This window comes from Epinephelus lanceolatus, chromosome 4 (assembly GCF_041903045.1).
Source record: "Epinephelus lanceolatus isolate andai-2023 chromosome 4, ASM4190304v1, whole genome shotgun sequence".
Lineage (NCBI taxonomy): Eukaryota > Metazoa > Chordata > Actinopteri > Perciformes > Serranidae > Epinephelus > Epinephelus lanceolatus.
The window spans coordinates 37,049,543-37,065,205 of record NC_135737.1 but is presented as its reverse complement, the minus strand read 5'-3'; the positions used below and the strand labels follow the sequence as shown (position 1 = coordinate 37,065,205).

General features: G+C 39.7%; 3 protein-coding genes across 3 annotated transcripts; all 3 read left to right on the top strand.

The window, feature by feature from the left end:
• The first annotated feature begins 96 nt into the window (after positions 1-96).
• Positions 97-1,918, top strand: pglyrp5 (peptidoglycan recognition protein 5). The gene is made up of 4 exons (XM_033632132.2): positions 97-450; positions 595-790; positions 918-1,036; positions 1,242-1,918. Exons 1-4 carry the CDS (start codon positions 303-305, stop codon positions 1,412-1,414), a joined length of 636 nt encoding a protein of 211 aa, XP_033488023.1. The 5' UTR covers positions 97-302; the 3' UTR covers positions 1,415-1,918.
• Positions 1,919-4,328: 2,410 nt separating this feature from the next.
• Positions 4,329-6,473, top strand: foxg1c (forkhead box G1c). The gene has a single exon (XM_033632281.2). The coding sequence runs from the start codon at positions 4,595-4,597 to the stop codon at positions 5,813-5,815; it is 1,221 nt and encodes a 406-aa protein (XP_033488172.1). The 5' UTR covers positions 4,329-4,594; the 3' UTR covers positions 5,816-6,473.
• Positions 6,474-11,024: 4,551 nt separating this feature from the next.
• On the top strand, positions 11,025-14,309 carry snrpd2 (small nuclear ribonucleoprotein D2 polypeptide). The gene is made up of 3 exons (XM_033630801.1): positions 11,025-11,153; positions 12,301-12,480; positions 13,840-14,309. Coding segments are annotated over exons 1-3 (357 nt in total). The 5' UTR covers positions 11,025-11,151; the 3' UTR covers positions 14,015-14,309.
• Positions 14,310-15,663: the final 1,354 nt, after the last annotated feature.

Genomic DNA, 15,663 nt, shown 5'->3' with positions numbered 1-15,663 from the left:
TGCTTATTCACAGCAACTTCTTGTTTCCCTGATGCCGTAAAACCATAAACGCTGCTTGTTATTGCAAAACAACAGATAATACCTATTTCCTCTTAAGACTCCCATGACTCTACACATCATTTTAAAGTGTCCATGTCACATCTGTGGTAAAGAAGTTGCCACCTTTTCTGTCACCATGTGAAATGTCAACAGTGCAGATTCTGTTTCCTCCTTTTTCAAACACGTATATTCCAAAAAAACTTGTTGGGCAATTGCAGACTATTACTCAGCCAACGTGACACACAGGAATAACTTGTGTGCTCATGCATCCACATGAAACAATGAAGTACAGGGAAGGTGTACTTCCCGTGACCACGCCCACTGAGATTATCTCTTTGCTAAAAAGCAGCTGCACAGGACTGCAGTCATCGAAACGACAGGCGCCTGTTTACGGAGGCATGGCAGAGAAAGGTACGACAACAAACAGCTTTACACCACACATATTTCACTTGGAAATGATGTTGAAATTATTGCTGCTGATGTCATTTTCCATTGTGGCATAAGCCTACATTTTTGTGTTTTATTTTGAATATGTTTCATGTTTTTGCATTTCAGTGACCATTGTTAAAAGGCAGGTGTGGGGAGCAGCTGCCCCCAAACAAAAGGAGGCTTTGAAAGGCACTGCCCAGAGAGTTTTCATACACCACACTGCCAACCCAAGCTGCAAAGACCAGAAAGCGTGTATGGACCGCCTTGTCAGCATTCAGAGGGTGCATATGACAGAAAGAGGCTTCGATGACATTGGATATAAGTGAGTACCCTTCATTGCTCAAACAGTTTAGGCAAATGTCATTATTGAGTGATGTTTATATTGTGCTGTATTTACAGTATGGATGTATGGGAGGGAAATTAATTATGTGTCTGAATATATGTTGCAGTTTCCTTGTTGGACCAAACGGCACAGTGTATGAAGGCCGCGGCTGGGGTGTGGTTGGAGCACATGCCAAAAAGAACAATCATGACTCACTGGGGATTGCATTCATGGGCAATTTTGATAGTAAGTGCACTTGTTAACTGTGTTATGCCACAATAAGAGTCTAAGAAAGAGCGTAAAACCAGAGGAGTCGTAAAAAGCTGCAGCTTCCACACGTTTTTCAGATGGTTTTACTACATAAAGTCAGGGATGTATAACTCTAGATACATTTTTCTGTACTTCAAAAAATGACACTGTATAATAATGCTGCTACTTCTTTTGATTTCAGATGACACGCCAAGCGCAGAGGCAATGTCGTCAGTCAAAAAGCTGCTGAAACTTGGAGTCTGTGAGGGTAATTTAACCCCAAAGTTTACCCTGCTCGGGCACAGGGATGTGGGAGACACAAAATGTCCAGGAGATAAACTGTATGCTGCTCTACCACAACTGAGGGATGCATAAAGCTCACTGCAGATGGTGATGCTTTCTCTAGCTTCAATCGCACACCAGCTCTTTATTAATCCTAGTTATGCAGTGAACAGGGTGATGGGATGAAGATGGACTTTATAGATTAAACACTAACTCTCCAATAGGTTTTTTTAGCTTCCATGTTTTCTGTTTTATCACGGCTGTCCTCTGAACTAAGGGATGGTTTGTCAGACTTTCTTGCAGCAGAGGGAGCCATCGCATGGGACGAGACCTAACAGGCTGGAGCTGTGCAAAACACCTGAAAGGCAATGTACTTTAATGCACATGATAAAAGATCGTAAGGGTAGCTCGTACTTTTTGACTTGATTAAATTTTTTTGTTTGGTCCTGCTACTCTTAGTCAGCTAAGTGCAATATTAATATGGCATGTGACACATTTCACATATGAGTACTTGACTTCATATTGTTATTGGTAGGCTGTGGTGTAAGCTAAATGTTCAAATGGATGTAACCTGAAATAAAAACCAGTTACAGGCAATATTATGAATTTTTTGTTTTATAATTTGGGTCATTAACATTCAAGCAAGAGTCCTCCAAACAGAATTTAGTCAAACATTGATCAAATATACAACATATAGATCTACAGATTGTCTTAACATTGGTCTCATTTTCATGCAAATGTCTCCAGGGTGCCACTGCAAAATCACTGTTAAACAACACAAGACATGAAATCAAATATTAAACAGAGACAAAGATCCAAGAGGATTACAAGTGTTGAGACAACAATGCGTGCTTTCTGCTGTGCCTGAGACATTCCCAACAAGTGCTCACTTGTGCAGCACAAGGATTATGGAGGGAGGCCCCTATCAAATTGACTAAGAGAGAGTATAATGGTGACAGATATATGTGTAGTTCCGGTCTGATGTCTGGCGTATGAACTGGGAGCCACCCGGCGTTACAGCTGATATGATTAACATTGTCTTTAATTAACTTTAATTAGTTAACAGTGGGCAATCATTTGCTGTATTACCGAACAAAAAGTAGTGCTCAGGTTGTGATCGTGGGGTGTTTATTTATCTGTTTATTTTATGTTATTCCAAGGTACATATTTAATTTTTAATTTTATTTTTCTGTCTTTTTTTATTATGTTAAATGGGTCACTTTCTTCTTTGAGCAATCAGAAATTAATGGCTTGCCCCTCTCAGAGCCTGTGCTATTATTTTATAGAGGTGAAATTAGTGAAAAGCTGATTTTGACCTATTCTCTCATAAGTTTAAGTATCAGAACACTTTCCTTTTTGTCTTTGGGGTTTGGAAAGGGTATTACCACACTGTTGTCTGCTGCCATGTGCTGTGCAGGGCATGCTCAAAAAGATTTACATGCAGCATGGTTTGATGAGCTCTTAAATGACAGCAACACTAATTTTCAAGTTGTTTCTTCATGGTTTTTAACACACTTTTGAAGGAAGTGAAGCTCGAGCATTATTAGAGAGCAAATAGTTTTCAGAACCTTCAGGTTAAAATAAATGTGAGACTGTTATAGTGGGTCTTACACTAGGCACTACAAGTACAAAATGAGTGTGTGTGGTTACCTTTAAACCAGTGCTGTCACATATAGGACATTATATAACACATACCCTGACTCGACTCCACCGCAGGCCATGTTTCACTCTCTCTGGCTGGGTCCTTTATGAGAAAAAGCCTGCAGCCAGTTTGCAGTGCCACTATGTGTGCCATGGACTGTCGAAGTCTTTTTATTTATTTATTAATTTTATTCTCTGTTCCTTCAGGAGGACGATAGAACATTATCTTGCATGCTGTCTTAACATGCCTCATTTATATCTGATGGGATGGATCACTGTCTTGATGATCGCTCTGTTCCTTTCACCCACACAGGACACACACTCATTTTAATCATTTATCCATTTTGCAATTTGGTTTGGTCTATTTGTTTATCTGGACTTGGTTGAGATGGGGTTGGTATATTTATCATTTAAGACTGTTGTTAATTTATATATATTAATGGCTGTATATAAGTCTGGAATAGTTGTTGACATGGATACTGAGATGGGGGCAGGATTATATAAGTGTACACTTCTTCCTCCTCCTTTTGGGGCATTTCTGTTAATGTTTTGTTTTTATTTTTTGTTTTGCCAGAGATAAAGCCATTCATTCATTCAAATTTGATTAAACTCAAGCCTCTTTAGGGATCTGAGCATGTCAGAAGCCCCTGTTCTTAAATGATTATATTTCAGAACAAAGAAATTTTTTGATCAGATTAACACAAACAATTTAGCAGCAAGACAACCTGCAGAGTTTAATACAGTTTGGTGTTGGCCACAGGGCTGATGTGTGTCCGGTCAGTGATGCATTTTCATTTGGAGAAGTCAAAAAAAGTGACTTCAAAATAAAATCTACTAATAGTGCATGTTCCTTCCCTTTTCACGAGATTGAGGCTTGTTTAAAATCTTGCAATAACATGTTAAGAAATAATCACCTTGCCCTACTTTCCAGAATGTTACCCAACATGCATCTGTCCTTTGCGTTTCTTGTCTGTGTGTGTTTGTTTGGGCATATTAAGCTCACTGCTACACCTATAGCCTCTTTTTTTGCGCTTCATGGGTGTTTTGCTAAATCATGGGTGTCAACAAAGGTGCGCAGAGAGAAGCAAAAAGAGAAGGAGCGATGAGGCCAGCCCAGAGGGCAAGGCGCGTGTGAGGTGGTTGAGTTTCATGAGTCACGGAAGTGTTATAATTGAACCCGAGAGTTCACCGATCAGTCACACAGATTGACAAATGTGTCTTGGCACGAGTTGGGCTCAATTACTATTGAGTTTACTTTGGATTTTAGAGTTGCTAATGGCTATAAAACATTGAGTCACATGATCTTTGGTGCTTTGATTTGATCTAGAAAAGTGATATCTTTGTTGATTATTCTGTTTCCTACACTAAGGATCCAGTCGTCTTAAAATACTGGAACATGCACAGATGACGCCCCCAAATGTTTCACGTTTAGCTCCAGTGTCAAAGTAATTGCACTACTTTTTGTCCTGAGCCGCTGTGATCATGCGCATTTGTTGTCACGCTGTGTGGCCAGTGCGTCTTTGGCTCCTCACCACTTTGAATCAGCGCATATTTGCTCTGTGGGCTCAGTGACGCGCTCTGCTCTCATCACCGGACGCCTCTGAGGATTTAGTTGGGACTTCAACCTTCAAGATGGAGGACTTGAAAACACCGGACCGACTTTTCCACAAGTCCTCATTCAGCATCAGCAGCCTGTTGTTGAGACGAGAAGGAGTGATGGGTGACCAGGAGTCTCCTTCTCCGTCCCAGAAACTGCGCTCCGCACATCAAGGGAAATCCAGTCAGGAGGAAAACTTTGACAGTGAGAAGAACTCCGAACCCCCAAAACTGTGCACTAAAGCAGAGACCAAGGCGGTGACTGCAAATGGAAAACGAGAAGGAAATAAAGGAGAGTCGAAGAAAAGCGTTGGATCAGAAGAAAGCGTCAAACCTGAGAAACCTCCTTTCAGTTATAATGCGCTCATCATGATGGCAATCCGCCAGAGCCCGGAACGACGGCTCACGCTCAACGGCATCTATGAGTTTATCATGGACAACTTTCCATACTACCGACAGAACAGACAAGGATGGCAAAATTCGATCAGGCACAACTTGAGTCTGAATAAGTGTTTCGTGAAAGTGCCGCGCCACTATGATGACCCGGGGAAAGGCAACTACTGGATGCTGGACCCCTGCAGCGAGGACGTCTTTATAGGTGGCACATCAGGGAAGCTCCGACGCAGGGCCGCAGCTGGCTCCAGGACCAAGCTGGCGCTGAAAAGGGGAGGAGGTCGCCTGATGTCCTCCAGCACGGCAACCAGTGTGACTTTGGCCGCTGCGGGTTCGTTTTACTGGCCGGTGCCGCCGTTTCTGCCTCTCCAAACACCAGTGCGCACCCACCTTGGCACAGGGACTTATCTGAGCGCTCACCCCCGCTTTCCAAACCACGCCACATCCATGGTGTCACAGCGGTCCCGGCTGAGCGCAACAAGTGCTGCAGACGCGGACCGCTTCGTGCAGACGCACCAGGAGATGTCTTACATTGGACTCAGTTGCGCGCAATCCCGACGCCATCAGATTGGCACCGCCTGCACCGCTTTCTCCACAGCCATCCCCGCGTGCACCTTGCCGCTGTCGGATCCCTACTCTTTTAACATGATCTCCGGACAAGCCAGCTACTTTTACTCTCACCAGATACCATGTGCCGCAACGTTTAGTCCGTGCCAAGAGGAGTGCGCCACGTCTAAGGCGTCTCCGGGACATTTTTTATCCAAGAACGGCCACTCAGACCTCGGGGGATACTGTAATGACTTTCCAAATTACTGCCCTCAAGTCAGCTCAAGCCCTCCTTCGTCTTGGAATATAGAAAAGTAGACTAACAGTCATGGTGCTCAGTATCTAAGATTGAAAACACTACTGTAGAATTTAGATTAACAAAGTTAGGCCTGAATAAAAGGCCAGAGCATCCTTCTTAAAAGAAATTTGAATTTATTGAGTGAGTATGAAAAGCCTGGTTAATGAAAAATATCCCGCAACATTTCCACAATATTTTATTTGTGTTACAGTGAAAGATTTCTAAATTGAAAATGGCATTTTGCGCAATTTGTGTCAAATTCACACAAATGATCTAACGCACAAACATGACATAGAGTCTCAAACTGAAATTTAAACAAAGGCTTCTTCTGACATACACAATTTCCAAAAAATGTCCAAAAGCAACATTAATTTGTTCTTTCAAAAATTAGCAATTTAACCAGGGACTGAGTCAACAACCATTTTAAAACTGTATTAAATTGCCATGTGGTCAGCATATTTTAACTGAAACTATATTCCTGTTTTAGAAACAATGCTCTCCACTTAGTTCACGTTTCTCATGAATTATTTTCCACATATGTGTATGCACTTGCCAGTATAGAAATGAAATGTTTGCGCGCATGTCACGTTTTTGAGGCCTAATGCCATCACTGGAAATTATCCGCAAAATACAGAAAAAATGTCAAATTAAAAATGAAATAAAATCAAAATGAAATTATCATTGTCTGATTTATTTGCCAGCATGTTAACCGAGATCTTTAACAGTTAATAAAATGCGGTTTAAGCTCTTATAGTTCCAGTTAACTTAATCAAAATGAAATGAAAATATGTGTTAACCAAGAGGTGAAATCGTTTTAAGATACAAAAGCATACGTGGAAAAATACGGTGTTCATTTTTCTACATTTCCTGTCTTCGATTTCGTTGCAGCTACAAAAATATGACTTTACTATTTTAATAATTCTGCATGTAATTTAACGATAAATAATTGTGTTTTCCTTTCATCTCATTAAAACCTACTGTTGCTGATTGTTTTTATTTGTGCTGTTATTAAATGTTTCACCCAGCAGGGACGACAGATACACTGATTTAATTATTCAAAGTAATTTGTGAATTCGCAGAAAGGAGGAGGCGGTTTTTATTGACGTGCTGTGATCCAGTTTTTTTCTTCTTCTCAGGATCAACAGTTCAAATGTGCACCTGAAGCTTTCTTTGAGGAGACATCATGTTGAAACAGTGCGCTCACTGTGATGTAACTCCAGATCCAGTCCCGCTGATCTTATTGATCTGTCTTGAGTTACACCCGGCGCTGACGTCACTGCCTGTTCAACTTTCCCTCACCTTTTCCCTGAGATATAAATTCATAGGAACATAGATGTACGCGGATACAGATCAGAGCGTTTTTCTGGATGGCTGCCTCCGTGAGACAAAAGACTCTCTATATCAAAAGACCCCAGCCCGTCACCTCTCCAAGCGCAGCCACATCCACAGTCGCCTGTGGTTAAAGCAGACTGGGCTGGATCAGGTAACTCCACTGTTGGCAAACTCTCAGTCTAGATAGATGCGAAGATAATAATATTTTCATTACTGGCATGAGTAATTGTGGTCGCGGAGGACAGAGCTGTGAATCAACAGGTTTATGGTGCAAAGTTTTATACCCCGAGGCAGGAGGGAGAAGATACTGTTTGCGCTTAGTGCAATAAATAACCACCTTCTTTTGACAGCTCCACTGATAAGCACGGGGCTTTAAACCAGCCCTGCTGATACAGATGAATGAACATGTGCTCTTACTTTGTTTTTAACACAGACTGTTGGTTTGGGACAGTTTGGTGCTGATATCTGCAGCAGATAAAAGATGGTTTTCTCAGTGTGGTTGTTTTGTTTACTTAACTCAGCAAGTTTTGCCACCAAAATCAATATAAAGTGAAACATCTTATAGTTGAATTATTTAAGGGACTATGCAAAAATTTTTTTTTTTTAATTGAGCGGAGTCACAAAAAGGAGAGGATTGTTTATTCTCTTTCTTGATTCATGTCTCTCTCATGTACCTTTTGATTTCTTTTTTTTTTTTACAAAGTTAGTTTGCTTTCTTTGTCTTTCCTTTATTTTTTCCTTCTATTTTTTGGAACCCCAATTTCCAACATTAGCAGTCACTCACTGGGCTCCAGCTGTGTTTACACATGAATCCAAGTGCGCTTTTAAGGAGTGAGAGGGGCCTCAGAAAGCATCCACAGATTCATATAATAAATTCAGCCTTTCAACCAATTTATTTTGCCATTTTCAAGGTAGTTATGGCACTGACTACTCAGCAATATTAAATTGCGAACAAAACCAAACTTTTAAATCCAGGATTTTCAAGGGCCCCCCTCCCACTGGGGCCCAGGCTAATCAGTCTTACAACTCCCCTGGGTGAAAAGAGGGGAGTGTAAAATTTTTGGAGAGCCGGAGAGAGTTTTTAATTGTTATTGACATATTCACAGATTTATATTCAATATCATTCGTCCCTTGAGAGATTAATTGTAAAATAAAAATGAAAAAAGGTCACATACACCAAACAAAGATCCCTGTCCTGTATATTATGTAAGATGTGGATGCCGTGGCACTGAGCCCCGCTGAAAACCAACAAACAACAAAATCAATTGTGTTTAAGGGACCCATCGCTGTTTTTCCAGCAGCTTTTTAGCAGCCAAATGTGGGTGTTTTAAGCGACCTGTCATTGTTTTTCCACCTGGGATAGTGCCAGGAAAAGCATTTTTAGACCTCTACATTGTTGCTATTCCTGTTAGTGCCCTGAAAAGCAGCTGTTTTTGACTGAGATGTTGCTGCTTTTCCAGTGGGGATTGTGCCCCCAAATCTGGGTATTTTCAGCTGAAACATCTTTTCCTTACCATAACCAAATGGTTTTTGTGTCAAACCCAACCACACATTAACCACAGCAGTGTTGAAACTTCCAATGTATTAGCTACATAATAACGTACAAATGTAAAGTATCTGTGGTTTGCAGAAACGTACAATGCCAACATTTTTCCTGGCAACTGGGTCGTAGGTGAACCAATATGTCAGCTTTGCACAATAGACATGGATTTTCATATTATTAGTCACTGAAAGTTTCCTCACCACATAACGCGTGACTACAGCAGCTCCCACCCTCACTATTTTGTATCATGAACAAAAGCAGAACAAGGCCAGCTCAGTGGCCTAGCGGTAGTGTCTGCCCTGAGACTGGGAGGTCGTGGGTTCGATCCCCGGCCGGGTCATACCAAAAACTATGAAAATGGGACCCATTGCCTCCCTGCTTGGCACTCAGCATCAGGGGATGGAATTGGGGGGTTAGATCACCACATGATTCCCAACGATGGCACCGCTGCTGCTCACCACTCCTTCAGGGCATGGGTCAAATGCAGAGAACAAATTTCACACACTCAGGTGTGTGACAATCAGCGGGACTTTAACTTTAACTTTAACAATCAAATGTGTCAGAGTGCAGATGAATCACATGTTAACATAACTCAATCATTTCCATACACTCCCTAAAGAAAGCATCACTTTGGGCCATAATGGTATAAATAAAGCGTATTTAAAAAATGTAACATTATTCAGTTGTTTCAGAGTAATACAAGGACTTTCTTCTTGCCCATCTGTTTTAATATTTATAGGTTAATCTCTGCTCTCTTAATTGGGCAACTAAAGATCACTGCCGTCCCATCACATAGGATAATGCCACACTGTGCTCATTTTACAGACCCACTGCTCCACAGTTTGGGATGCAAGTCTTTTGGCAGAGCTAGGTGTGCATCATAAAGATACAGCACAGCTCTGGAAATCAATCCCACATGCTCGCCTCTCTCATCAGCACACAGGCTGCCATTATCCGCAGCAAGTGGCTTCCACAGGTAGATCTGCCACCCTTTGAAATAAGGTGGGTGGGTTGTACACCCCCAGGCGTCTGTCTGTCTCTTGCCAGAAAGCCAATCTCTCAGTGTCTCATTGCTGCTGTGTAGATAGTGTAGCCTACATCCCTGTCTCTCTCTCTCTCTCTCTCTCTCTCTGTCTCTCTCTCTCTCTCTTTCTCACACACACACTCACTTTCCCCTCGTTCTTGTTGTGTTAAAGAGCAAAACAAAGACTTACCTGTTTGGGTCTGTGGTATCACTTTGGCTGCTCCCTCTGCCATCTCTTTTCCTGTGACGACTTCTTTAACAGGAAGGGCCTTTGTGGTGAGTGTACTATGAATAAGGTATGAAAACCATGTCCTTAAACAGCACAATAATAATAATAATTACAACAGACATATTCTTTTATAATCAAATCATCTTCTTCTCTTCCATTTTGCTCTCTTATCAGCAGCCTGTTGTGGTGAAATAAAAATAAAGATAGCAGTGCCTGTAAATTGTACACTGTAAAACTACTCCATGATTCCTACATTCATAATTGTGTACACTCAAATTATGAGCAAAATATGGTTATTGTGCTGTATGGACCCAGTCAGCATTAAAGTATTAATATATAGGCTCGGGTTATTTTAACTGATGCATTAACTTCTGTTATTCTTATTCTTTCTAATATGATTTTGCATCTTATCTCTTGTTTAATTTTACTTTAATATCTGTCTTGGCTTAGTCTGGCATTGCTGTTTGACTTCTGTAATTATATTGCTTTTTGTAGTATCTTTACTTTTTTCTCAAAGCATTGTGTAAACTCTGTTTTTGTAGGTTCTCTCTATATATAAAGTTGTTGTTGCTGGTAATATTATTAATATTATTACAATTTAATGTTGCAGTTGGTCATTTTTGAGCTCCTTTTAACATTACTATAGTCAATATATACTGTATTTTATATGCTCGCTCCAATTTCTTAAACTAGCCTATCTTGCCTAAAGAATAACTCTAATAATATGTCAAATAGCCTAAATGTAGTGGAGTAAAAAATATCTGCATACTTGCCTTGGTGGGATAGAAGTATAACGTAGAGGATAGTGTTAATACTGAAGTACCAAAGTAGTTTCTCAAATTTTTAATGTAAGAGTTGTTATGTAGCAGGCAGGTGTGAGTAACCAAAGAAAATGTAACATATAGCCAATAAGATATATAAATATCATATATTATATTTTACTAGACAATTAACTTCACCTTTTTATTAAGATAATTAATATACAATTATTATTTATATTATCATAAGAAATTATATTTTAAAAACTGATTATATATCACTAAATAATATATATTATAGTCTCCCTGTGAGTAACCCGGAAGTTATTACAAAACTTTCAAGCGCGTATTCGTTGACCCGGAAGTAGCTCGATCCACGCGAGTGTGGGAGAATCGTTGCAGATACGAAGGCACCCGGTGGAGACAAACGGGACACGATCTGAGAAGAGTGTATTTATAAGTCAGCAACCATGTAAGTATCTGCAATGATCAGTCGGTGTGTGAGAGAGTGGTCTCTCTCTGTCTCAGAGCCTGAACTCTGAATCGTTGCGTCTAGAAGCTAACGGTTACAATGCTAACCTGGTTAGCATGTTAGGAGCCAGGGCCGGTTCGCTGAAGTTGATAAACCCTTTGTATCATGCTTTGTTTGTCTTTTCGATGCTATATTTTCAGCCCCGGCTTTGTTAAAACACCGTTGTAAATACATTATAAGAAAGAATACGTCTTTACTCTTTATAACGCGTCGGTGCTAAACTGAGAAGGCAAGTTACGAGTCATAAGTCACAGTTACATTGATTTAAGCTAACGATGGTTAGCTAGATGCTAATATCAAGTACCACAGCTGAGCATGTGTTGTTGTCTTACATGATAAGTTAAGTTGTTACGGATTTTTAAATATATATGTGTAAAATGTGGTGTTATTCGTCCTGTTTTTCATGTTAGAGCCATATCCGTATGAGAGGAAAGGGCCAGTCTGTTAATAGCACGAATTAACTTCTTAAAGTGAAGAACAAACAACAACCACAAATGAAAACATCATCCACCTCCTGAAAATTGCAACAATTCACATTTAACTTTGTGTTAGTGGAAATTTTCCTTGGTTTGTGTCTGTGTTTTCTGATGAACAATATGATTAGGTTAAATTTTTTACAGGTATATTGATTAGTGAACCAATTTATGTACTTTATTCATGTGTAATGTGGTCATTTTATTTTGTCCAAGTCTAAAACTTTGTTAGATAGCCGGGAATCTGTTTTAACATATTTTTTGTCTCTAAATGTGAATTCAAACTTCATTTATTTATTAATTTATTTCCATAAGAAGTCATGCAACTAATAATGCGAAATCAAAAAACAAGGCAGGCAATGAATTAAAAACAAAAGCAAAAAAGCAGTTAAAATATTTAAAATTAATAAAACCAAAAAAGGAAAAGGATTTGCTCCAGAATGAATTGCATGGGCTGAAGCAATAGTATAATCATTATTGTAACAGAGAGCCAATTTGGCATAAAAGAAGGAACAATCCGATATGCTAAACTAATTCCAACATGCCATTCTGATCATGTTTATTTTGTACTGTCAATATTTTAATTGGTATTTCTTTTTTGTGTCACATTTCAGGAGTCTGTTAACAAAGCCTAAGTCAGAGATGACTCCTGAGGAGCTCCAGAAACGAGAGGAAGAGGAGTTCAACACCGGCCCACTGTCAGTGCTCACCCAGTCCGTCAAGAACAACACTCAGGTCCTCATTAACTGCCGCAACAACAAGAAGCTGCTCGGCAGAGTCAAGGCTTTTGACAGGTACTGAGCTCAGTCACTGAATTATTACTGAACAGGTTTGAGACTAGGATATGATATCAACACCTGATCCTATCACATAGATTTTATCACAGTTAATTTAAGATGTTTTTTTTTTTTTTATTAAATTTAGCATATCAGAATTGGACAATTAATATTGGATAACTGTTGTCACTTTTAAATAATCCTACATTCAAAGTAAAGAAATAGGAACCCTAATATTCTTAATGTGGAACCTCCTACAACAATACATGTCTAATTATTTGCTGCAAACTGTTGCATCTTTTTTCATTTTAATTTCTGATTAAGTCCAAGGTACAGCATATATAATTTGGCCTTATGCAAGAATGTTTTTGTATTCTAATTTTAAACCTCTCTCACTTATTTCAGGAAAGCTTGCTTGTATGATTGGTTTAAGTCGGACAAACTGAACTCATTTAACTGGACACTGTAAGCCTGATGAATACTGCATGTTTATGAGGAGTAGCGCATGAGATTTGTTCAATTTCATAATTAATGTCCCCTAAAATTGCCGTATACGGCTACATGTTCTGATCCCCCTGTGGGCAAGTTTCATTCACAAAAATACTACAAGGATAAAAAAAAATGCCTGCTGTTTGAATTCAGCAGGAAAACATATGAAAAATGTATCAGTGTCAGTAACGGTAGAAAATAAAAATAGCACAGCTGTTACAACACGTCATCTGAGCAGACTTGTACTGTGACAGACAAAAAAATAGGAAAAGTCCGACATGAAGTAAGATGCCAAAAACATCTTTCTAAAGTGAAGTGGTCTGTGACTAATGTGGGAGGCAGTTAGGGGATGTGACAGTCAGAGATATCTACAGTAGGTGATGTTACACTGTTTATAGCACCAGAGGATGATACTGAACAGTAACTGTCTCAGAGACTCTTAGTCAGCTGTCAAAGTGAGAGACTTTTCATAACAAATACTGAGCTGTATAAGCTGCTGTTTAGAAAAATCGCAAAACCTTAAAAACCCTTCAGTAAATTGGCAAGCCATGATGATCGAATATATATTGATTTTGCGTATAGTTTGTCTGCATTGTATATTTTATTTGTTCATTTCATTGTAATATTTAAACTCAAATTTCACCCATGTTAAGGTATTATAATTCTTAAATAAACTTGTGTTTTCCCCTGTGGAGACTATCTGTACATGGCTCGTACGACAGCTCTTGACCACTCGTGAATTTTTTAGAGGAAATTCAAAGTATGAGAAAACTGGTTAATGTCACAAATTCTTATAAACTAGTCATAAGAATACGCCTGCTTGTTTTTCGACGAGCCACATCGTCTGTTCCTATGTTTCCGTGTTTTACGTCCTTGCTGTGATTCCAGGCACTGCAACATGGTCTTGGAGAACGTGAAGGAGATGTGGACGGAGGTTCCAAAGAGCGGGAAGGGAAAGAAGAAGTCTAAGCCAGTGAATAAGGACCGCTACATATCTAAAATGTTCCTCAGAGGGGACTCCGTCATCATCGTGCTGAGAAATCCTCTGATCACAGGAAAATGAACTCTTTATAGGTGTCCAGCTGATGCCGTCACAGAGCCCTTTTTCTTTTTTTGTTTGTTTTCTTTTGTGGAATGATTGGAAGATGGTGGCGGTGGACTACCATTAATGTCTTTTTTTTTTGTTTTTATTTTGTTGTTGAATCACTGCAGTCACTGTTGGGTAAAATACATAATGGTAAAACGATGTCTGTACTCGTTAGAGAGCCATTTGGTCCCAAGAATATCTGGTTTTGAGTTGTTAACAGAATTCTTCTGTATTTTTCATTTTAATAATAAAAAGTGATGAATAGATTAAAGTGTTTTGAAGGTACTTTTTTCTTTTGAGAGTCCAAGTCTCTCCCTGGTTTGAAAACATAACTTCAGGCAAGTTTGATGACATGGTGCCAAGTAAATATTTTTTATAATACTCTCTCTACTTTTAAATCACCAGCATTAATATTGATAAATTTACTTAATTTTAGGAAGTTTTTTTTTAGCATTACTGAATATTTAAGAGATATTATTTTAATAGTGTGTTTTCATTCTTCTATATACAGTGTTTTCTTTTTATCCATCTCATCTATCGCACACTACATTAGTATCTGAGAAAGCCGTGGCAAAAAAGTTCCTTTTACTCCGTATTTTCTCGGGTATCGTTGCCAATCTCCTCCTCCTCCTCCTCCTCCTCCTCCCGCTGTCACCCTTTCACTCTCCCCTGACAGCATCTTAGGTGTCGGTCTTGATTTCAGTCAGCAGCGCTCAATATGCGACAAACTGCCGTTTAAAGGCCCGCTGCATTATTGATGAGACCAGATGTGCTGACTGTCACTTCACACCCTCATCTCGCTCCCATTTCAGGCTGTTCCCCTCCGCCGCTCAGCCCCTCTTGACCACTTTGTTAATTGTCTTAATAGCTTGACAGCTAGTCTCGCCTTACTTCTCCCTAACAGTTGGCACCTAACCTCTCGCTCTTTGGTGCTCTCAAATTTAGTGGTCAAGTCTACGAGATTTTGATTATGTGAGTAAATAAAAAGTGTCTGTATTTCACAATTTTGGGCTGAATTACATCAATATCTGAATCAGTGTTGAAGTCCCCTCTGGTTTAGCTGTGGGCCTTTGAGTATACATATCATTTATGTGTCTAAAAACATCTTAGAATCCCCTTACTAAAATCTATGACACTTTCCTTCCTGTTACAGTATTCTGTCGTTGTAATATCCTTAAAAATGAATGTATCACACTTCACAAATGAGCCTGAGGCCAGCACCTGTGGGAGATCTGTGTGGGCAGTGAGGCCTCACTGATTTACAGCTCTCAGGTGAAGCCTGCTGGGTCAGAAGGATGACTGAGCCACCAGGAGAATCCACCTGAGCACTGATTTTGAAACGCAGTGAAATTTAATGACTGTGCTATGACTAATGTAATGGTACCAACTGCACTGCTGCTCCAGGCTAATCTTGACTTCTACCAAAAGTTTGAGGAGATCATGTTACAGTGACAGAATACAGCCTAAAGTGAAAGGAAACTGCAGCTGCTAGGGCCCTGTGGCCACCAGGAGGCCCCCGAATGATTCAACTGCTTGGTTCTTTCATGATTTAAATATTGAGGTAATTTTGTTCTAATCTTATTGTACATACGTCCTTTGCACTTTAGCCAGGTTACTGCACATTT

Bases quoted from the DNA above. Each gene is read 5' to 3' on its own strand.
- snrpd2 (XM_033630801.1), top strand. The intron at 12,481-13,839 runs GTACTGAGCTCA...CTGTGATTCCAG, and splicing joins AGAGTCAAGGCTTTTGACAG to GCACTGCAACATGGTCTTGG.
- foxg1c (XM_033632281.2), top strand. From the start codon at position 4,595: ATGGAGGACTTGAAAACACCGGACCGACTTTTCCACAAGTCCTCATTC.
- pglyrp5 (XM_033632132.2), top strand. From the start codon at position 303: ATGCATCCACATGAAACAATGAAGTACAGGGAAGGTGTACTTCCCGTG. The intron at 451-594 runs GTACGACAACAA...TTTGCATTTCAG, and splicing joins CGGAGGCATGGCAGAGAAAG to TGACCATTGTTAAAAGGCAG. The intron at 791-917 runs GTGAGTACCCTT...TATATGTTGCAG, and splicing joins TTCGATGACATTGGATATAA to TTTCCTTGTTGGACCAAACG.